The sequence below is a fragment of the Vicia villosa genome, linkage group LG2, assembly GCF_029867415.1.
Source record: "Vicia villosa cultivar HV-30 ecotype Madison, WI linkage group LG2, Vvil1.0, whole genome shotgun sequence".
NCBI classification, from domain to species: Eukaryota; Viridiplantae; Streptophyta; class Magnoliopsida; order Fabales; family Fabaceae; genus Vicia; species Vicia villosa.
This window is the reverse complement of record NC_081181.1, coordinates 203,977,185-204,001,975: the sequence shown is the minus strand read 5'-3', so window position 1 is coordinate 204,001,975 and position 24,791 is coordinate 203,977,185. Positions and strand designations below refer to the sequence as shown.

At 34.1% G+C, this 24,791-nt stretch overlaps 2 protein-coding genes and 1 long non-coding RNA gene across 3 annotated transcripts; 1 reads left to right on the top strand and 2 right to left on the bottom strand.

Moving 5' to 3' along the window:
• Window positions 1–3,128: 3,128 nt before the first annotated feature.
• LOC131653659 (NAC domain-containing protein 72-like) lies at window positions 3,129–4,985 on the bottom strand. Its single transcript, XM_058923912.1, has 3 exons — window positions 4,669–4,985; window positions 4,228–4,496; window positions 3,129–4,121 (listed from the first exon to the last, which is right to left on the bottom strand). Exons 1-3 carry the CDS (start codon window positions 4,847–4,849, stop codon window positions 3,546–3,548), a joined length of 1,026 nt encoding a protein of 341 aa, XP_058779895.1. The 5' UTR covers window positions 4,850–4,985; the 3' UTR covers window positions 3,129–3,545.
• A 6,880-nt stretch (window positions 4,986–11,865) lies between these two features.
• On the bottom strand, window positions 11,866–12,691 carry LOC131648000 (uncharacterized). Its single transcript, XR_009298020.1, has 2 exons — window positions 12,276–12,691; window positions 11,866–12,188 (listed from the first exon to the last, which is right to left on the bottom strand). It is a non-coding gene; the product is annotated as an uncharacterized LOC131648000 (long non-coding RNA).
• Window positions 12,692–16,560: 3,869 nt separating this feature from the next.
• Window positions 16,561–17,233, top strand: LOC131651120 (uncharacterized). Its single transcript, XM_058920788.1, has 3 exons — window positions 16,561–16,831; window positions 16,942–17,048; window positions 17,171–17,233. Exons 1-3 carry the CDS (start codon window positions 16,561–16,563, stop codon window positions 17,231–17,233), a joined length of 441 nt encoding a protein of 146 aa, XP_058776771.1.
• Window positions 17,234–24,791: the final 7,558 nt, after the last annotated feature.

Sequence of the window (24,791 nt, the reverse complement as noted above, 5' to 3'; positions counted from 1 at the left end):
TTGTTTAATATTGAATTATGATGATTATAACTTATGTTGAAGAGTTAAGAGTAAATATTGTTGATGTTTTTCCGCTACAAGTAAATGAAATGAAGTTTTGATATGATAAATATATAATTATGTGTTGCGTATCTTGTTATATGAGCATATGTGATGAATGAAGGTGACATCCAAATTGTCTAATTGTTTTAATTCCTTTTATTTATTTTATAAATTTATCGTTGGGGAATTAGGGTGTTACATCATGTTCCTGTAATTTACTAAAAAGAGTGTGTCTTTGTTGCTAAATCCCTATATTCACAAATTGTAGTGGCATTAGGTTGTTAGCAATGGTATATGCATCTCATATTTTTAATAACCATTTCCTCATTTAAAAATGTTTTTTCCTAGAGTTCTCATATGAATCGCAATATGGGTAAACCGTGTTTGTATTTGATTTATGTTATCTTTAGATTTCATTATAAAAAGTTAATACTTGTGAGTTAATATTCCCAACGTTGCCCTCATTACCTTAGAAGTTCCTTCATGGGTAATTTGGGGGATATTCCACATTTCTTTTGCAGTCCCACAATGAGAAAATCACAAAAACGCATCACGGCCAAGTGGTATTAATGACATTTTTTGCCTTCAAACAACACTGCAAACTTTCTTCATCATCTTTGATCCAATCCTTTTTTAGGTTTATTGACTACAATACCATTAACTTCGTGTGTAGTAACAAATATACCTTCATTCACAACATTCCAAACATCATGATCCATCTATTCTATGAAGGACTTGATTTTCTTTTTCCACAAACTACACCATCTCCATTAAAAGATGAGGTGTGTTTAGTGAATATCTTGAAGTCATTTTCCTCCTGAGAAGATTAATCTTTAATAAGATTTATACTATGATGTCACTTGTTGGACAAGTGACTCCAAGCACAAGGAGGAGTGGTATTTGAAATTCATGATTAACTAAAAGAATTTTTTTTACTTGCAATTTGTATTAGTATTGACAAAATCAGAGATAAAAATAGCGGAAAGAAGTAAAAACAATAATGTAAATGACATAATTTAAATAGATAGGGTTAGAGATATGGAACCTAGATTTATACAGGTTCAAGAGCATGTTGACCTAGTCCTGTCCCCAAGAGATCTTCTTGAGATTTCCACTAAATACTTGAGCTTTTAGAGGTTATGCCCACAAATCTTTGATACAAGCGAATCGATATATTTTACACTAGCTTATCCCCTCAACTAAAAGAGAGCTTTTTTCACTATATGAACTCACGAACCAAGTAGAGATTCTAATCTCAATAAACATAAATTTTGTAGGTTGAGTTCTATAACCAAACAGAGATTTTCCAATGGTTAATTTTAAGAAACAAACTCGATCCTTCAAGAGTGTAACACTCTTAAAATAAAACAGTGGCACGACATAAGTATAACACTTTCCTCACAAATAGTTTTAACTTAAAAGACATTAAAACAACTTTGATGAAAGTAAAAATTTAAAGAGAGAGAAGAGAGTGATAAAATATTAAGAAATAGAAAAAAAATCCAAATTCTAGTGTAATTTCGAATGAGGGGAGACATACTTTATATTGGACAAGAAGTGGCTAAAAAGGAAACAATTCATGGGACGAACTAATAGGATAATCGATTTGGATAATCAATTAGGCATCTCAAATAATCGATTGTTAAGGACACAAATGAAAGGTTTTGATATATGATCATTATCAATCATTAAGAGACTATCCCAGTTGATTTTAGACTCAGCCAAGCATGGTCTAATCGATTAGGTTTATAGTATAATCACTTATTTAGTTGGTAAAAGTCTTCTACTCAATGAGACACTCTCCTAATAAAATAATTAGGCCCCCAAAAACATTTTTAGGTGATTTTTTAAGTAAAGAGAGGCCTTAAAATCATTTTAGGTGTGTGTGTGTAAGTTTTCTAATATCTTAGGAGTTACTCTCCTACTTTTACAAGACTCTGGTCATTCAGACAAACACGGTCATATGAGCTTTCACACCCTCTCTTTCATAACCCTGAAGCTATCATGTTCCTTTGTTAGATATAACAATCATATAAGCATTTTACTAGAACTTGAATCTTCTACTTCATAAGGATTGAATCTTCTACTTCATAAGGCTTAAGATATCTTTAAGTTAATCACTAATATCAAAAAGTTGGAAAGATGTCACCTCTGTCTTCAACAAGCATCAGTGTTGTAAACATTAAAACATCGAGAAGGTTACCAACATAAAGAGCATCACCTTCATACATGCAAGCACATAGATTCACAGACTTTAGGTAGGTTACTCGAGACCTTGTGTGCGCACCAGCTAAACTTTGAGCCTCCTTCCAAAATTATTTTGAGTTTTCAGTGTGTATGAGTTATGTTTGCAGTCATCAAGTTTTTCAAGCGAACAAGGAAGTGTTGATCATATTCTTGTCAATCTTTATATTCATATTTCACTTTCTTGGTCGATTTTGCACTTGTGATAAATTCATTAGGACACGCTTTTGTCCCTAACATGTATCCATTAAATCTACAACCTTTGGTTATAGGCAATATTAAATACCGACAAAGAGGGTAATTATCTCTATCCAACTTTATAGAAATAGTTGATGGAAAATCCCTTTTGTGTTTGATTTTACAGCGAATGACATTTTTGAAGTTTTTTAATACCAAATTAAAATTTGTATACTAATTATTATTTTTATAATTAATATATGAAGGTATACACATGTATACTAAGAGGATTTTTCGTACACGGTCCAAGAATCATGCTCATATTGATGAGTATATCCCAACACGGAAACTAAGAATTCTAGGTAAATAATGACTTGTTAATCACAATAATACATCAATAAGTGACAACAATAATACAATCTTATTATTTAAGAATTATGACTAATTAAAGGAAAGATTCCCTCTTTAATTGTGAGGATAAAAAACGATCTTATTTTGAAAACCTCCCCTGCCATGACAAAGTGACATGCATAAGTTAGGGGTCGAACGACTAGCCAATGCAATTCTCCAATGGATCTTCACAACTTTTTTAGATTGATTAGACTATAAATTACTCAAACCCAATAAAATGTCCACTTATAATTTCCCATTGTAAAAAAAAATACAACAAAACTTGAATATATTATTGAATAATATTGCATTACTTGTATATCATTGGTGTGGTTAGGTAAAAGGACCACATCAAGATTAAAACCAAAGCCTAACATTGCAAACAAATGCAATATCTATTTCATTTTCAAGTACAACAAAACGTGATTCATGTGGCTAAACATAAGCTGGTGTAGCCAAAAACTACATCGATTCCTAACCAATTAATTTTTCAACATCCCAAACCTAGATTCATAGAATGTTAATTCCCTCCACCTCCAAATATATATCCCTAGCCGAAAATGAGGACCAAAATTCAAATTTCTCCACTTTCCTAAAAGTGAACTTGTTAGGCTAAAAGAATCCCCACCTATTTACACCACATGCACATTCACTATTACAAACCACAAAAAAAACAAATTTTCCTATCAAGTTCATTGACCGAACCCATACCCAACCGGTTGAACCGGGTATCTAAAACCAAACGGGTCGACCGAATTAGAATACCCCATTCCTTGAGCGAAATCATTTGAATTCGAACCACCGCGCTGAAATAAACCGGAATCCCCAACCCGGTTCGCTCTCGCCCCACTCTGAACCTCTTCCTCCGTCGGTTTCTTCTCCGGCACCATGGAAACAGAAGGGACATAAACGTCATTACAACCACCAAAACTCACCATTCCTTGAGTCTGCGCTTCTTGAAACTCCGTCCCAGTATTCAGAATCGACGACGGATTAGACCAATCCATGAAATTACTTTGAAGATTCAGCTTCTCTTCTTCTTGTTGACGATGTTGCATCGTTCTCAGTGAATTGACACGTGGCAACATGAAACAACGGTCGTCGATTTGTGGAAGTGATTCCAGAACTTCGTCTATGTGAGAGGAAGAAGATGAAGATGAACCGTTGCTGTATTGCGTGTATTCCTTGCTCGAAACGACGCCGTTTGGATTCGCTTTTTGTGCGCTTGAGTTTTTCTTGTATATTCGACACAGAACCCAATCATCTAACTGCAATAATAATAATAATTTAATAAAACAGTAAAATATTATTAATTTTTAAAAAATATAAAAATAGAAGGTTAACCAACAACATGCTGCATCACTGTTTGAATACCTTGGTGCCGCCGTTGTTTCGAGAAGAATCAAGAAGACGATACTCATGCATAATCCAATTAGTTTTGGTGCCTTTAGGAGCTTTTCCAATATAGAAAACAAGTGCTTTTTTGATACCAACTTTTCTACCTTCGTTTGTGATAATCTTATCAGTTCCAGTGGCTTTCCAATACCCAGATCCAGCTACTCTATTGGGTCTAGTTCCGTTTGGGTACTTTCTATCTCTTGGGCTAAAGAAATACCACTCTTTCTCACCAAAAATGGCTTTACCTACACAAATTAATCATAATCAGAATTAACATTTAAAAACAAGTAATTTAACATAATCACAAATGTTAATATGTTGCTATCAGTCTCGGAGATACACCGATACACTTTTTTAGAGGTGCCTGTGCTACGGAAGTATATTTAGTGAAATTGATTTGATTTTGATGAGACTTACTTGGAAGAACCCATGGGTCGAATTTGTAGAGATCAATTTCAGCAATGATTTGAAGAGAAAAATGATGACCAGCTACTTTGCGACATAGATATTGAACAAGAAGCTCTTCATCGGTTGGGTAAAATCGAAAACCAGGTGGTAAACTCAATTGTGAAAGAGTGTCATTTTCTTGAACTCCCATTATTGTTTTTTCACAAAGAAACAATGAAGTAATTTGAGTTGAAGGGAAGATGAAGAAGATGTTGGGGGTGAAGTTTTTTTTAGAGAGAAGAAATGTTATCTCTTTGAATTTTCTTTCTTTTTTTTTCTCTGTAAACGGTAGACATGGGGGTTATTTATAGTGAACATATGGATTGAAATTGGTACGGTAATATTTGTCTTAGAGTTGAAATGTGGGGACCATTTGAGTTATTCACCTCTTGGGAATTGCCATGTGTTTTGTGCTAAAAAGCATCCTGCGCTTGATCTTATCTGGATCAGATACGGTCGTGGCAATCCCTAGATTGCATAAAGTCAAATAAAGGATGTAAAAAAATTGTTTATTTTTTAAAAATAAAAAATAAATCAATGTAGGATATTCATTTGTACTTACGAAAGTTAAAAGAACAAGAGTCTATAATCTATATCTATAGCACTGAATCATTTTTCCATCAAACGGATGCCAATTACTGTTTCTTCTATATTATAATTTTTTTTAAATGCATTGAATAAGGAATATATCTTTTATTTATATTTAAACAATATATATTAGTTATAAAATGAATTTTTTATATTAAAAATTAGACGAAGTCATTTATGTAAACTATATTTATAGATAGCTTAATTAAAATCATAACTAATTTTGAAATTTAAATAAGGTTTATAATTTATTAGAGTTTTGACTTAACTCAACTATAAATTTTAAGACGATGTGATTCACTCTATATAAATTATATAAATACTCCATAACACTCTTATTTTTTTTCACTAAATAATGGTATATTAATCATAAAGAGATACAAGAGAAACCAATTACCTCTTTATACAAGAGAGAGGTAAGATATTCCAATAATGAAAATTACAATCCTTAGAAGAACCGTTAAGTACTCAAAACCACTTCCAAGAAGCTAAGACTATCGCGGTGAAGCACTCATCAAAATTGAAAACGTGATCTTTAAATAAGATAGCATTTCTAGTTGTCCAAAGAATCCAAACAACCGCTATCTAAATGATCCCCACCGTTAAGCGTTCTTCTACGGTTATAATTTTGTCGAAGTTTTCTCCAAAATTCTTCAACTCCTCAATATTTAATCTATCCAAAACTCCCAACCATATTTCTACCTTTTCCCACACTTTGACGTATAAAAATAAAGGTCTGCTACCTTTACACTCAATTTGGCTACATCGTATATACACCGTAACAATTTTTCAAACCATTTACATGTTAGCACAAAATCCAAGATGAAAAAAAAAATTATTAAAAAACAAATGTACATCAAATAGTATATACATATGGTGTTGGTGTTACATTTTGGTGTAACTCTAGCATTTCTGATAAAAATATTGGTCAAAAAGATGAACGGAAGACTTCATGATATTGAAACAGAAAATGCAGCCACAGTCATTGTTACTAGAAAGGTTTAGTGCATAGATATAAACGATAGACGTTTCATAATGAGATTGATAGACTATGGTCCTGTTTATCTAGATTTTTACTAAACAATTTCTAATTTCTTATTAAATATTACTTGTAGGATTAACTAAGGAATCATATAACTGTATTGAAATTTAACAAGTTTTGATGTTAATTTTGTGGTAACATGAATATTATACTATCAAGAGTTTTGATGATTGTTGTAATCTTTGGACTAAACAAAAAAATTAAAAGAAAGAACACAAATGAAAAATTAAGAGATTTAAAGGAGATTTGGAGGGAAAGTTTTAAATAAAATGAAAGTAAATTTTTTGAAATTTATAAATGGAACGAGCCCGAGCCAAAGCCGACCTCCACCACCTATCACCTGTCGAGCAGACCTCCCTCAAAAACTTTTCAGTATTTTAATTTTTAACAAATCTAAAACGTGTTTTCTTTTTCTTCTTGACTTACAAATTTTAAAGTAAAATTTTCAATTTACTTGGTACTACATTGTAATTAACCTCAGTAATTACTAACAACCACAGTCAAATAACATAAAGAACAAGGACATGAGAACTATATACACCAATGTCAACAAAATTTAATTACTCACACGTTCAATGAATTATCCTTAAATGATAATGCAGTAAATTAAATATTTTACTCAATTATTTAAAAAGCCAAAGAGATTAATATGACACGTGTAAATGCAAATACATGTTCTAGAAGCACAATTTTCATCCAAAAATCATGCACTTTCTGACACACTATTTGTGTGTGATTAAATCTGCCAAAACAGCAACAGTATTATAGAGGCACAAAGTCATTTTCCACGCATGAGTTTAAACCACGTCACTACGAAGAAGACGCACAAAAAGCATCCACGTGCATGCACGTGTCCATGTGAAAGATTCACATATTTCATAGTTAGGCTGGATTTTTGTTATTACAACCAATATTGAAAATGAAATCACATAAAGTTCATGCGGTGTGTGCTTTCTCCAATCGACACGTGCCCTCTCTTTTTCTTCTTTTATAATATTTTGTTTCTTTTTATCTTTCTTTAGGTGTTTCTTTCACTCATCAACTTCCACGAACACGCTTATAGGTACGAAATGTATAATTATAAATTTATATCAAATTAATATATGTGGTTTTAAATAAAGAGTGATGACGTGGCTGGTCAAGGTCAATATATTATATAGTGGTGTGTTATTATTCTTCTTTGAATGGTGACGTTTTTGAGTTACATGAAATGTGTCTTAGCGTTACGAAAAGAAACAAATTAGTGCGATCGGTATCGTTTGGTTTTTGTTATGTATGCATTAATATAGAAATTACAAATTTATGTATAAGAAAATATAACTCTATGGAAGCATACAAAAATAAATATTTAGTTTAGGGTATGCATGCACGTGGAGGGGTTGGTGTTACGTTTATGGGTGATGAGTGTGGAATTATGTGAAAGACGGTGGTGGTGTTTTGACAAGTATGCTAGATGTAGATAATGTGTGGTTGACAAGTTGTAGGAAATAAATTGAAGATTGAATGGAGAGGCAATGTAGTCAATAGGGTGTTAATTTGTATTGTTTTGAAAGGTTGGGAATGGGACTAACTTGTGGACACGTTCACATTTGAGTTTTAGTATATGGGTTAATTTAGTTTAATGGTTGATCAAAGACATTTAAGGTTAGGGTCCAGTGAAATTTAATTACCAATGTTGAATATGTTATATCACTAGTACAAAAATGTTAATTTACACCCGTTTTTTTATTAAATTTACACCTATTATTTTTAATAAAAATCGGGTGTATATCCACAGGGTGAGAAATGTCTAACGCATTTACACCCGTTTAAAACGGGTGTAAAACGGGTGTAAATACGTTCGTAATTACTCCCTATTTTAAGAATATCGGGTTAAATACAATGTGGAGTTCTTATGGAACAGGCTACCGAAAACAAGATGCATCTTCTTTTCGGTAGCTCATTCCATAAGAACTCCACAGTTAAGCATGCTTGACTTGGAGTAGTATTGGGATGGGTGACCTTCTGGGAAGTTTCCCAGAATGCGTGTGAGTGAGGTCAAAGCATGCTGAAAAGACCCGTGTTGGTTTGTGGGGTCAGTCGATCATCCCGAAAGCAGTCTGGGGCGTTACAAATGTATCAGAGCCAGACCTCTCCCAGTACGATGTGGTTCGAGGACGAACCATGCGGAAGCTGGTGGGCATGTAACACCCGAGGCCGAAGAAGGCGAGGGTGGTTGCACCGCATGGAACACCTGAGGCCGAAGGGGGCAAGGGTGGTCGCCACATCGGAATGAGAGGGATCCTGAGACTGTGTAGGGAAGAGACTGCATAGTTGAAGGAATGCATATAAGGATTGATAGGTACTACCTATACTAACAAGATGCATCTTCTTTTCGGTAGCTCATTCCATAAGAACTCCACAGTTAAGCGTGCTTGACTTGGAGTAGTATTGGGATGGGTGACCTTCTGGGAAGTTTCTCGGAAAGCGTGCGAGTGAGGTCAAAGCATGCTGAAAAGACCTGTGTTGGTTTGTGGGGTCAGTCAATCATCCCGAAAGCAGTCTGGGGCGTTACAAATGGTATCAGAGCCAGACCTCTCCCAGTACGATGTGGTTCGAGGACGAACCATGCGGAAGCTGGTGGGGATGTAACACCCCGAGGCCGAAGAAGGCGAGGGGTGGTTGCACCGCATGTAACACCTGAGGCCGAAGGCGGCTAGGGTGGTCGCCACATCGGAATGAGAGGATCCTAAGACCGTGCAGGTATGGGACTGTATGGTTGAAGGAAAGCTTATAAGGATTGATGGGTACTACCTATACCAACAAGATGCATCTTCTTTTCGGTAGCCTGTTCCATAAGAACTCCACAGTTAAGCGTGCTTGACTTGGAGTAGTATTGGGATGGGTGACCTTCTGGGAAGTTTATCGGAAAGCGTGTGAGTGAGGTCAAAGCATGCTGAAAAGACTCGTGTTGGTTTGTGGGATCAGTCAATCATCCCGAAAGCAGTCTGGGGCGTTACAACTGACCCCACATCATATATATTTTCTTATCTAAAATAATTTATATAAATTCATTGAGCCCATGGTAAATAGATTAATATCCCCGCTTCTTATATACATGCACAAGAAAATTATAAGAATGTTGGTGGAAAATAAAAAATATTGTTTTTTTTTAGAAATCAGATATTCTCTATTCACTCGCAAGAAATATTTTATAAACTAGTGGGATACCCGTGCGTCCGCATGGGTACTGGTGTGAACTGCGCAATTGTCACCAATTTATCATAGAAATTTAAACAAATTAAAAAAATCAAAATATTATTGAAAAAAATAAAAAATGTTCGAAAAGATAATTGTATAAATTTTTAAAAACAAAAATTATTAAAAACATACTTTGTTAAAAACAATTGTGAAAAATAGAAAGCAAATTTTTTTTTGGGTGATAGAGATGTAATAATAAAGTTTATCAAAGTAGTTTTATTTTTTTTAAAGAAAGAAATATTTTTAAAATAAAGACGTCAATAATATATATTTCAATTATTCATATATTATCTTTAAAATTATTGTATTTAAAATAAAAAATTATTTCAAAATTAAAATATTAGATACATAAATAATTAGAAAACAACATATTTTTCCCGTGTTTGAATTCATACATTATTTTTTATTTTTTATATTTTTATTTTTTTAATTGTACAAATATTGGCCTGATTACCCGTGCGTTCACACGGTATTGGTGTGTTACTCGTGCATTTGCACATATTTTTTTCAGCTACCTGTACGTTTACACGATACTGAATTCATACATTATTTTTTTCCCGTATTTGAATTCATACATATTTTTTCACTTATAGTTCATTAACTTAATTTTATTCAATTTAATGTTATTCCATTTATAAGTTTAAATAACTAAATTACCTTTGCTTTTATAATATTAGTAATCACTTTCTATAAGTCTAAATAATTAATATAAAAAATAAGTGTAATAGTAATTGCAGTTCAAAAAGTTATAGCCAAAGAGATTAATATTTGAATGGAGCATATTGTTTATATATTGAATGGAGTATATTTTTTTCGTTGGTGTTATTTGATACTGCATGAAAATTTAACAATATTTAATTATTTCAATAACAATAAAAATTGATTCTAAGAACCTAGTTCAGTTAACAATATCTATATATGGATAGATGTTTGTCACTTTGTTTTATAAACCAAAATAATAATAATAATTGATCTTTTAACTTTCTACAGTTTTGTAGTGCTTTGGACAATCTTGTGAGTGTATGGGTTTGAAACGGTATAATGGCTCCCACAGGGGAACATATATCATGCATCTTAACATCCGTTTTAGAATCAATTATTTGACCAGCACCATTTAACTAAAACCAAGAAAGTAAGAATGGTTTCCTGGACCAAATAGATAATAAGAAAATAGGCCATTTGATTACCAGCAAACTATGTAATGCATTTGTATAAAAAATCAGTCTGGTACAAACAGTTCATTTGACAATAACATAAAGCATATCACAATTTCATCAGGAACATTTAGACATTTCACTCAAGTTTTCCAGTTACAGTTACAATATGTTGTGAACACAAACACTAATTTCAAAATTAGATGGGGTATTCAAACCATGTTTGTGGTATCGTTAGGTCCAGTGTCATTCTGTCCAGATCATGCTCGAAATTTTCAAACAGGGCACATCCCTTGTTGCCGCAACCAAGGATCAATGCAATTAGTATGAAACTGGTGCAGGCAGGGCAAGCTAAGAACAGAAGCAGACGACGACGCTCGTGGCATTGATGAACTTATTTCTTTGGGGAATAGAGACCTTGAATTTGTGAACTGGAGGGGTGTTTATCTATTCTTTAGTCATAGAAGGTGCAGTAGAAACCTTACCCGGTAGATGAACACAAACCAATCCTGTTGCGGTTCCCAATATGGTCATACACGTAGGGATTCCTTCCGACAACACCAACCGAATGCAGTAATCGTGTTAGCTTGATGGACTGTCTAAAATTCTACAATACAAAAGAAGATGGATGTGAAAATATGAGTTTCAATATCATATCATGAAAACAGTCCACAAAATCTCAGATCCAATGCAGTATATTGTCATGAAAATCAAAAGAATCCAATTCAAAATCATGTTTTTTCCCTTTTTGATATTTTGAACCAAGTGAAATAGAAGAAAACATACCAGAAAAATTCAAGTACATAGTGCCATGGTTCACACTCATAATTCCTAAAAAATAGGACGTTTAATCCACCTCACCAAAAGTCCTATTGTTAACATTTGAATCCCATAAAAGCCTATCATACATGGTATGATAAACCATGTCAAACCAAACCAAGTTGTTACAACAAATAACAGTAGATGTAATGCTTTCTCAAGCCTTTTGTTTGGGGAATTTGTTACAAACATTAAAATGAAATAAGGATATTATAATGGAAAAAAACATTGGTTCAAGTAAAGCACAAAATTGTTTATTTTTGCACAAATATATACAGACACCATACACAAAAACACCTGTAACAGACTCAAAAGCTTTAGAGGTTGAGTATGATACCAAAATTCCATTACGTGCAGATTTTATCATAGTTATTACATTAGGGGAAATGACAATGTTCATACTACCATGACATATCAGTCCCAAAGAGAAGTTCAAAATAGATATGAATTCAGTTGCAGACACTGTTTATATATCCTTACATTACCAGAAGATGAACATGTTTATAAGGACATATAACATGTTTAAATCACTTGTTTTGCTTTTCAAGAGTTCGTTGAACCGTTGAAACACCGTCTACAAATTTTGTCCGAAAAAGAACATTTGCATTATTAAACATGCCTTCCTTTAGTGATACAACAATAATCACCTATAAGATTTCAAGCATTAAATATCAATTCAAGAGTTCAACAACAATCAACAACAATAAATGAAATTTCAGCATAACAATGCATACCACAACATAAGCGAAAAGAGAAAAGAAACCAGTTGAAACATTTTGTCAAACACGTGACGCGTGTCAAAACTCTTGTCAAATTAACATCCTTAATGTTGGTGTATAGCTCAAGTTCAAGGATGTTAAGTTCCAGGAAAGTTACTTCCAAAACTCTTGTCAAATTGGTTATTGACCTGCACTAAGAATGTTATTCTTGAGCTATGCATTGGTATCAATCAAAATTGAGATAATTGAAAAATGATAAAATACCCAGATAATGAATCATTCCATTTCTATTCCATTTATGAATCTGAAAGTGTTTTAATATATGATATCAAACACCATCATCGCTCATACACCAAAACCAACAATTTTACATTACAAAAAGTAACCATACAAAATAACCTGCATTAACCAGCAATGTTTTTACAATGTTTTAAAACACCGACAACATTGTAAAAACAGTGAAACAACGACAACATTCAAGGTTTTAGTTAGACAATAGTATACAATCAAAATCTAAATTGAAGTAAAATATTTTAGATACCTATGTTATTCTCCAGTCCATGTTGTTCTTTTATTTGTCTTGTTACGACCGCCATGAAACGGGACCGGGTCTTTCAAACCTCAGACCATGAAACGCAGCAACGACAACCACTATGTCATTCCTGCTTTTCATCAAACATATGGAGGGCAAGCTCAGACATGCCTTAAATCGGGAAACTGAAACTGAACAGGTTGTCAATATTGCAAAAATAAACAAAATAGCAGCTCTCTTTCACCATCTCAACATGACCAAATCCAAAAACCATTCAGCACATATTGGAATATTGGTTAGGTTTGTCAATGATAACATAAAATCTGCAGATTTGAACATTTTCAATATCAAACAATATTCAAGGTAATCAACATGACATCAACCAACGAAAAAAACCCACATTATAAAAGGTCTAATCTATGCACTAACATTTGAGTTGTCCATACCTCAGAGACCACTGTTCACCCGAAATCAGCCACAGAGAAACAAACAATGAAACCCTAAGATTTTCATTCTTCATTTTCCAGAAACCCTTCTCAAATTGTTGCAAAAACAATAACTGTTCACACAAACACACAGCCATAGCCATAGAGATCATAATGAAACCCTAAATGTTACCGTCATTTTCCAAATACATAAAATCCTTTAGAAATTTTTGTAGAAGAAAAAAAGACAACAGATCCGTAGATCCAAAAACACAAAGAACAAAAATCAGAAAAATCTCACCGAAGTTCTGGAACCATAACATCACCTTCATATCCTTCAACACATCAGTAAACTGAGAACATGAAAACCCTCTTCATCACCACTTAGTAACAACAAAAAACCCCATATCTGAAGAAGAAGATGCTCACCTTATGTTCAGATAACCGCACCGTCGGCGAAGCTTCCCTCTTCCGCGTGAGTCAACACCACCAAACTTGAAACAACAAACACCAAATCAAAATCAAAATCGAACATGTCTAAAACTCAATAATAACAATGAAGAAGGAGATGGAGAAGGAAGAAGAAGATGAAGGAGGAAGACGAATAGGGAGAAGACGAAGAGAGGGAAGAGAGAAGAAAGAAGAGAAAGAGAGGGAAGAGAGAGAAGACGAATAGGGAGAAGAGGAAGAGAGGGAAGAGAGGGAACATTTCTTCTCTGCAACATTTGTACTGATGAAAATTTTATGGTTCAATTACATTACAATGCAAATTGGATATTGTACATATGTGGCCCAATGGTAACACAAACAGACCAAACCATTAGTTTCAATGTAGCCAAATTCTGAATTTCGTTACAAAAAGTAATTTTTAGACACATTTTGCCCCCAAAACAATTAGGTGTAATTTTTTAACCAAAGGGCATATTAGTATTAACCAGTTACTTGTGTTTTCTTATTTTATAGATATTCATAATAAATTATTTTGACTCTCTATTTATTAAAACTTTTAGATTCATCAACTACTCTAAAAGAGAAACATCACCGGTTTAACATTAGAGCCATAACGTTAATATCTTTTGATACTCAAATTCAACTTGTATATAAACATACATATAGTTTCTTGGAGATCAAGTTTGAGGAGGCTGAATCAAGTTAGCCGTTCTATGACCCAAGATCAGATCATACTCGTTGAAATTCAAACTTTGCTATTGTTACTATACAATTTTCTTGAAATATCATCTTCATATATAGTCCTTCTTCTTACATGCTTCCTTTATTATGACTAGTATATATGGAGGAAAATTCGTACGGTCATATTTGACTAGTTTATTCCATTTGTACATTTCTTTACCAAAACCTTAATTAGTCAATTTTCCAATAGCTAGCATTTTCCAAGATTCTCCCATAAAGCTTATTCTTCTTGATTAGTATTGACTACACTAGCTGTCATTTCATATCTTAGAATGGGATAAACTATAAAGTTGTTTTAATTGATTGTTTTTTCTTTTGGTAAATTTCAATAACGATATTGGAGTACTTAATATTTGCATATATCACTTCAAAATATAATTTATATACAAAGTTGGAGGCTATAAAATTTGGTGCAGCCATAAATACATTTCTTGTTATAAAGTTTGACGTGAATCCTACTATATGGGATTTGAGAGATCATGTCAAACTTTAGTTTTGGCTAACATCACGTGCATAATGAAGATCTTAATTAGCTAAAGTCCGGTCAATAATTATAAGTCTAAGGGTGTGTTTGTTTCAAGGTTACCAAAATTATTCCTGGGAATATGAGCATGGGAATGCAATATTCCCATGTTTGATTCAAGTTTTAAAAAGTTGTTCCAAGGAATTTTTTATTCCAAGGAATCTTATTTACACATAGTTTTTGAATTCTTATTCCAAGGCATAAAGGGTGGGAATAAAATATTCCCATGGGAATAAGTTAAACTAACTCTAACTTCCAACTATTACTCATAATTATTTTTATTTTTATTTTTTTATAATTTAAAATTAAACAAATTTTATTGTTATGCCTAGGAATCTAAATTTCTACCAAACACATGGGTTGGAATAATATTCCCGGGAATAATAATCCTTGGAATAGTATTCCAAGGAATATAATATTAATCCATGAAACAAACACACCCTAAATCATATTTTTCCATTAAATAAAAAGACTTCTGAAAAAGCGGTTGAATAATTGAGGATAATTATTTAAAAGAAATAAGAAGATTTAAAGAAAAGGGGGGTGTTTCATTGGTATGTACAATTAGTTAATTAGTTACATTGATGTATTGTATATACATATAAATGTAAAAAGAGGTTTATACATTGATATTGCGCAATACTCCCTCCGTTTTTTATTATAAGTCGTTTTGGAAAAAATATTTGTATTTAAATATAAGTCGCTTTACAATTCCAATGAATAATTAATGCTACTTTTCCTATTATATCCTTAAATATTTATTATTCTCTTTCATTTTAATTATATAAATTTATCTTCCATATGTCATTAATGAAGGATAATTTTGTAAAAAACTTCATAATTTCTCATTTTCATACAACAATTATTATTTTTCTTAAACTGTGTGAAAAGTCTAAAACGACTTATAATAAAAAACGGAGGGAGTAATAAAATACTCCATCCGGTCTCTAATATAAGCAAATTTGCAAAAAGTTCACCCTTTAAGGAGAATGTTTCAATGCATTTAATTCTTACTCTCTTTTTAATTCTACCCCTATTTTTTGCTTTGGAAATTGTTGCAAACATTTAAAATGTAAAAAATTGTAGGGGTATATTTGAAATAGTGACATTGAATGTAATAAATATTGATTTTTTTCTTATATTTAAGACCATAGAATTTTATTTTTTTTTACTTATATTTGAGACCGGAGGGAGTAATAAACTTAAATTCACATTCTTATGTATTGTATTTACATATAAATGTAAAAAGAGGATTACAAATTGATATTGCACAATACTAAAATAATAAACTTAAATTTATATTTTTAAAAACATTGAAGTAATAAAATATAAATAAAAATTTTAAATTTTTTATAAACTTTTTTTGGTATAAATCAGGATATCCTCTGCGCGCAACTGCAGAGACTAATCCCTTAAACTGGGTAGGACCATATAGGAGATAAAACTCTCCCTCAAGAGATTTAACACTACTGCGTGCCCATGACAGGATCGAACCCACTACTTAATTTTTTTTTTAATTTGATTCATAGGAAAGTTGTAATATAGTAGGAGAGAGAACATTTTATTTTTATTTTTAAGTAATAAAAAATTATGATTGATTATTTGTAGACGGAGTTTGATTCTAATTGGATGACTTGGATAGTTTTTTCTAGTTCGGTTTCCATTTTGGTAAACGGAAGTCCTACAGATGAGTTCAGGACTTCTAGAGGCTTACATCAAGGGGATCCTCTTTCTCCTTTCTTATTTCTCTTGGTTGTAGAGGGTTTTGCGGGTATGATGAAGCATGCAGTTTCGTCGGGTTCCTTTAAAGGTTTTAAGATCGCGAATGATATTCGGTTTGAGATGCTTCAGCTCGCGGTAGATACGGTTCTTATTGTGATGGACCGCAGAATAATCTATGGTGCACTAAGGCTATCTTGCGAGGTTTTGAGTTGGCTTCAAGTTTATGCATCAACTTAAATAAGAGTAAGTTGTATGGAATTCATTTGGATAATCATTTGTTGATTGCAGCTTCTTCCTTTTTGACTTGTCAAATTGAGAAGATTTCTTTCATATTCCTTGGAATTCGTATTGGGAGTAATCATAGAAGTCGTATTTATGCTTTCTTTGGGGGAAAGGTAACTTTGTTAAATTCTGTGCTTAATAGTATTTCTAGTTTTTATGCTTTCTTTTTATAAAGCGCCTAAGTGTATGATGGAAGACATTATTAAGATTCAACGGAATTTTTTATGGGAGATAGGTGATGGGAGTTGTGATGGAGGAGAAAGATGTGTTGGGTGAGTTGGGATCGGATTTTCCTTAGTGTGAAGGAGGGAGGTTTAGGGGATGAAGAATATTGAGTTGTTTAATTATATTTTGATGAGTAAGTGGTGTTGGAGGTTCCTTACAAATTCAAGGGCGTTGTGGCATAAGTTGATTCTTTATCGATATGGTAGGGTTTGGATGCTTTGTGTGGTAATGAGGTTAATAAGGGATTATCCAAGTCTTCTCTTTGGTGGAGGGATGTATGTGGGATTTGTGGTGCTAAGTTCCTTGGACATTCTTGGTTCTTTGATTCTCTTTCTTGTAAGTTGGGAAATTGTGTCTTTTTCGCTTTTGGGATGATTGTTAGATTGGTCTTACGTCTTTGAAGGTTCTCTTTTCTCGTTTGTTTGATATGTGTGTGTAATACGGTGAACTGACTTTTTATCGATCGAAATGTCGCGGTAAGCAAGAGTCGCCACCGACTTTTATTTTATCCAAACAAATTCGGAAAGGCAAAAAGAAACAGAAAAAAACCTTTTTAAAGAAATCTAAGTTCGGGGGGTAATTTATGCAAAGGGAAGGTGTAAGGCACCCTTTGCATCCATGGTTTTTTCATGGGCTCTTAATTGCTTTGCTTGCTCGTTTGTTTTTTTTTAAAAAGGTAGATGAAATAAAAAAGTGGACTTTAGCTCGTAAATGAGCGTAGCCAGTTTTCGAAGAATTGTGAGAAAGAATATTAAAGATGAGCATTGCAAGGCAATTAGGGGCGATTACCTTAAACTCAGATGATAGGTCTCTTTTTAGCCTTTCAGAATGAAAGGGTCTATCCTTGCCATAAGAGGGCAGGAAGCCTTTCGTTTGGAGGTTGAAGGGTCGTCGAAGCATCCTTTGCCATAAGACTGTCCCATGCCATAGAAGGGCAGGTAGTCTAAGGCAAGGATCAGAATAAGCCTTTTCGTAGGCAGCCAGAAGATACCTCAGCCTTTTTTCCGTAGGCAACTTCCGAGGGTCGAGGTCATATTGTGTATCGAAGGCAGCATCATTTAGGGTCGTATGACCTTTAGTATTCGAGGCAGCATGGCTGAGGTATCCTCGAATTCGAGGGACGTGGCTTATTCTGCAAAAACACAAAGGCAACAGGCAACAAGGCAACAAGGCAGCAGAGAGGTTACCCCAAAAGGGTGCGTGTGTGCAACATTCTCGTGATTATATTCAGATAATATTTATCTTATAATTAGTGATTCTAATTGATTCAGAGTTGCACTCCCTAAATTACTAACCACGCAGTATATAAAGCAATAAAGGGGAAGGGGAAAATGAAACCAGCGGATCCCAATAGGGTTTGACATAAGTAATAATAAAACAAGAAAAATAATTAAGGTAAGGTTTAGGGTTACCAAACTTGTAGCTTTTAGAATCATCGAACCCTGAAAAGGCAAGCAAACCAAAAATAGGGTGAGCGTATGGCTAATTCAAAGGCGAGCGGGATTGACCCTAAAAATAAAGAATAAATAAATATAAAAACCATAGTTAAATAGGTAAGGGTACTTAGCTCGGATTTGATCTGATATGGTTGATAGGACGCTTTAAGGTTAACCCTGAAAAGAGACAAGGCAGAAGAAGATGAAGGCGAAACAAACCCTAATATTAAAATAAACCAAATAAAAATTTAAATTGAATTAAATAGATTACTTAACTTCGTGTTTCGGAATAGGCGCGCAGTCGGGATTAATCATATTGCTAACCCTGAAAAGGCACAGAAGAAGAAGATTTTTAGTGTATGGCATGATCTTTGTAAACCTTCATTAGGGTACAAGTTAACCATGGTTAATAAAATCAATTTAATTAATTATTGGTTTTTCAACCTAATTAATTAAAATCGTGAAAAACAAGTTTCGATTAAACATCTTAAACCTAATATTTATTTCTATCAATTAATTAAATAAATTAGACAAATTAAACTAATTTTACACAATTAAAATAGAAACTTAATAATAGTTAAAATAAATAAATATTTTAATTTTTTATGTTTTTCTAAAGAAGAAATATATAACAAAATAATAAAATAGAGTGAAAAAAGATTTTGAAAGAATAAGATAAAATAATTATAAAAAACTATGTTATATAACAAATAAATAGAAAGAAAAGTTAAAAACACTCAGCTTTTATCCAGTGTGGTATGAGTGAGGGTGCATGGCATAGTCTTCACGTTCATTTGCGTTGGATGAGGGGGCGTCCGGATCCGAGGACTGGAGTTGAGAAGGAGCATCATGCGTGTGTGGTCTAGCATGCACAGGATCTGAGGACTGGTTTTAACAAAACAAAGAAACGTCTTTGGGGAGAATCGAACCAAGGTACATGCAGTTGCTTGCTGGACACGCCTTCTCTCCACTGGGCTATGCTTGTTTTGCTGTTGACAATACGCGCGCGGATGAATACATACGATTCTTGGATCCTTCTTGATAAACGCGCGCCAGTTTTTGAACAGGCGAACCAGAGTGCGCCACATCATCATCTTCAAGCTTCCTCCGTCGCCTTAGACTGAAGCTTTACCTACGGAATTTTTCTGTTGCGATAGGCCCTGCATACACCAAAAAACTCCTACACGCACTCAAAATTAAGGGTAAGACCATGAACCAATTCGTATCATCCTTACGGACTCATCAGTACCTGTTTCAAATCCTAATTTAGGCCAAATCGGAAAACCCTAAATTGGAGCTTTGCAATTCATTAATGGTGAAACACGGTATAGTCAAGGATTCATTAAATAAACCATCCAGAAACGTTCTAAGCATCCTATCAAACAATAATATGCATTCAAAAGTAGTGTATGATGCATGAAAAGGTGCAATCGATAGAAAGAAGAAGTGACCAAACCGGGACTTTTTTGCCTTGATTCTTGAACGCTGTGGACGATGGTGAGGGTCTGGAACGCTTCAGGGAGTGTCAATGATCGATTTGCAATCTTCGGAATGCCCTTATTCTACCCCAATCTCCAAAACCGAGTTTCAAGTTTTCTTTGAGTTTCTTGAATTTTCCTTGATTCTCTTGCTGCAAATCCTAATTTTCCACCTCCAAAAAAAACCTCCTCTGCATCAGAATGTGTCTGAGTATTTATAGAGAGCATATTAGGTCACTATATCTTGAGCAAATCTTGTTGAATCAAAAATTGCAATTTTGTTGGAAACTTGATTTCAATCTTTCTAAATTTGCCAAATTCCAATATTTTTTCACCAAGCTTTGTGGACCACGAAAATTAACTCATTAATGTGATATATTTGATTGGAATTGGAGCAAAATAAAATCTCTAACTATTTTTATGATTTTATATATTTAATTTATGATTTAGAATAATAAAAACCATAAAATAAATAACAAAATCCTAAAAATAATAAAACTTTGGTTTTAGGGCGTGCATGGGCTCAAAGTGAAGATTGGATTAGTAGAACATAGGCCCATTTGGAAGATTTTAGATTTTGTGACCTTTTCTCTTCACATTTTCCTCACAAAATAGTCCAACTTTGACAAGGTGTATCTCCCTCAATTTTTGAGGTATGGAGGTGTTATAGGAATTTTTAGAAACCTTAGAGAGTCCTCTAACCAATGTATTTGGTCTCATATCAAAATCATTTTTCATTCTCATTTTATGAGCTTTTGAAAAAGGTGTCTTTTGGTTGACTTTTGAAAAGGACTTATAATGTATGAAGCCATATCTCTTAAACCATTGACCTATGAGCTCTGATTCTTGGACCATTGGATAGAGGAATGAATTCCCTTCAAAGTAAGCTTTAGTGGGAATTTTTCTGATGAAGTATGAATATTTGGTGAATTTTCAAAGTTTGGTTGACTTTTTCAATTCATGCCCAAAATAGTAACTTTTGACTTTTGACTTTTCTGATCTTTCCTTGCATCATCATGATCAACCCTTGATCAAATGATGATTTTAGGGTTATGAGGATGTTGTTGACCAAATATCTTGTATATTGTCTTGAAATGACTGTTTTGCCCTTGAGAGTCGACTGTTGACCTAATCAGGATTTGAGGGACTAAATTTGCTCTGTTTGACTTGAAACTTTATATGGAGATACTTTGGGATGTTGGTGACCCTATGGAACCACCTTGAGCCATTGATTTAATGATTTTCCATTGAATTAATCAAACCCTAGTTCAGAGCTTTTGTATAGGAGAGTGTGTTTATGAGCTTTTGCCTATGGACTTGAAGCTTGAATAAGAGAAATAATGTGGGCAAATTTTGGGGTATGACAGCTGCCCCTGTTCAATTATCTTAAACCTGAAGATGTAGAGTGGTTTGTGTGCCAGTCGGTATCTGAAGGTGGAAGATGATTGAACACTAGAATACCAAGAAATTTGCCCTAGCTGATGTAGGGACTTTTGTCGGAGATGGGCTTGAAGATGCCATCCAGCAAATCATGCATTAGATTCGGTTTGGAGTGTTTGAGAAGTATTTGTTAGAGATTGATCGTGTTAGCGTTGTTCGTGATGAGAGAAACGGGTCATACATTTAGACCATATCTGTAGAGGAATGTCAGAATGAGTCATACATTGGACCATATCTAAAGAGGAATATCAAAACGAGCTATGCATTAGACCATGTCTGAAGAGAAATAACAGAACGAGTCGTACATTAGACCATATCTGAGGAGGGATATCAGAACGAGTTATTCATTAAACCATATCTGAAGGTGAATACCAGAACGAGTCATACATTAAACCATATCTGATGGATAATGCCAGAACGAGTCATACATTTAGACCATATCTGACTAAAAATACCGGAACGGATCGTATATTAGACCATATCTGATGGATAATGCCAGAACGAGTCATACATTTAGACCATATCTGACTAAAAATACCGGAACGGGTCGTATATTAGACCATATCTGATTGAGAATACCGGAACGGGTCGTATATTAGACCATATCTGATTAAGAATACCGGAACGGGTCGTATATTAGACCATATCTGATAGAGAATGTTTGTTTGTTAGGGTTGATGAGTTATTTGACGAAGTTTTGAAATGTAAAAAGGCTTGTCAGAATGAATCTCCAGCTCGATTATATCTGAGAGGAATGATTGTCGAGGCGGAACCTGAAAATAAAGTATGCAATGTCATGATGCATGTATTGTATGACGAGTTTCTCCTGTATGTTTATCATAAAGTAATGTATGCAAAGTATGAATATGTATGTGATGTATATGATGTATGACTGATGTTGTTCTGAGAAAACAAATCTATGTATCCTTGTGGATTGGATATTTGATTTTGTTTTGAAGATGTGTAACTGAGGATTTATGATTTCTGCTTGGGGATGATCAGTAACTTGATGTACCCTGACTGGGGATAAGAAATATTAATAAACCATGTTGGAGAAGAACAAAGTGTTGGAGAACCAGCAGTGTTGAAAATGTAAACTTTGTTGAGGAGCTATGTCTTTGTCAGGACGAGTATGTTTGAAGATATCTTCTTGAGGATTGCTCTGTGGGGATATGATTTTGTGAAATCGGAATTGCGGGAAGGCGTGGATGCCTTGAATATTTCCCCCAGTATTATAGCAACTACCATCCCTGGATTTGATTAGGACACGTCACTGAGTATTGATCAAGATGTCGAACTGGACTTGCATAGATTTGCCCCTGCTAGTAGGAACTTTGGGAAGATTCGCCTTGCGAGGACTTTATGAGATGTGCACTATGGGCGACATGCCCCTAGTAATCGTATGATGCCCCTGACTGACCGGGAAGTAGCTTCGGGCCCACTTGGGTGTATGCCCTTGACTGTTTAGAATTTGAGAGATTCTTCGATTCTTGACTTGATTGCCCCAGATTGATTGGATAAACTGCGTCATGCCCCTTGTATATGTAGGATACATTGCTTCTTTGGAGTAATCTTTGTTGGTTGGGATAACTTTGAGTCATTAGTCATACCCTGTGCTAGTTCTTTCTGATGCTAACATTTGAAATTATGTAGCAGAATATGTTTAATAATTAATTCATGAGATGCAATGCATATGTCTGTCTTGAGTTTGTTGAAAAAACATTAAAATTGGGTATGTAAAAGCATGATGTTTATAAAAACGTGATGTTTGTAAAAAAACGAAGTGTCAACTCAGCATTTGTGGTAAACCTTAAGGAGTCAGGATACCTTTTTTGTGACAGTATGCTTTCGAACTAACCATGCTTCAGTTAGGACTTTTAAGGGTTGTAACGTGGCTTGGTTCACGGTTTAAGAAACGAAGGATAAAGGCTCAAAAATTGATTGTACCCACCCCTCTTCGTGATGATCTTCGATCCTAAGCTCAGTTAATTCAACTTGTGCATTCAGGTTCCAAGAGACTTTTGGATTTGCACCTTTGATAATGATGATGGTTCACGAGCAAGGAAAGCTTTTGAGATGGCAGTCGCTTCTTCCTTTGGTAGTCACAACATTGTGTTGTATATTGACTTCTCTTTTTTCATCTTTTTGATATCCCTAACTTTTGCCTGAACTATTTATTTCTGAGATTACAGTCAGCGGGATGCCTTGATTTTGTCTAAGTCGTCTTTTGATTTTTGACTTAGCAGGCTTTTCTTTGTATATATATTTTTCATTTTTTCTTTTGAAGATATTGACTGTCTTGTTTGATGATTGACGAACCATCATTGTCTTTTGATTGTCATCTCCAACACTTCTTTGATGTGTGCGGATGAACGCTTGTGATTGAAGCCTTTATCGAAAGGTGTACTGAATGATTCTCTTAAAATAGAATGCACAGCCAAATTAACTGAGAACTACCCTGCCCCAGGTTATAATCAATGGTTTTAATTAGTACAAGGAAGAAACTTCTACTTCTTAGGCTCAAAGGGGTTGACGAGGGATTAACATCCTTATATCTCCACTGTTTAGGAATTGAAACAATGCCTGTACATCGTCAACATAGTCCGTTCAAAAGCATATTGTATAAGGTTACCGTATTGTTTTCGTCATCCTCCCTCAAAAGGCATACAACTTTTAGTAGGAGTCGAGTATCACAAAACATATGCAAAGTAAAGACATAATTTAAAAAAGAGTGATAACGAGATAAATTACTCAAGACAAACATATGCAATGCACTGATGATGATTATTAAAACAAATAATGTCTATCATAAGTCAAATGTTTAAACAAACAGAAAAAGGAATTGCAACTGAAAGTAAAACTAATGATCTTAAAGTCCACCCTTCTAGCCATCCACAGTATTAGTACTCTTGTTGTGATTAGGCATGGTTGCAGGAGCGTCGAACTCAATTTCTCCGACGTCAATCATATCCTGGATTTTGTTCTTCAGCGGCCAACAATCATTAGTGTCATGTCCAACGCTGTCGGAGTGATAAGCGCACCTTGCATTAGGGTTATATTGATGAGATGCAGTATTAGGCTTCAGAGGAGGATCCTTTAAAGTAATCAACCCTGCTTTCAGCAACTGTTGTAACGCTTCAGCCAAAGTTATGTTGATTTTTGTGAATTGTCTTTTAGATGCGCCTTGTTTACGCTGGTTGCCTCTTTGTTGTGTCGGCACTTGATTGGAGGCTAGGACCGTCCCCACAGTATTAGATTCATTCCTCTCATTGTGCGC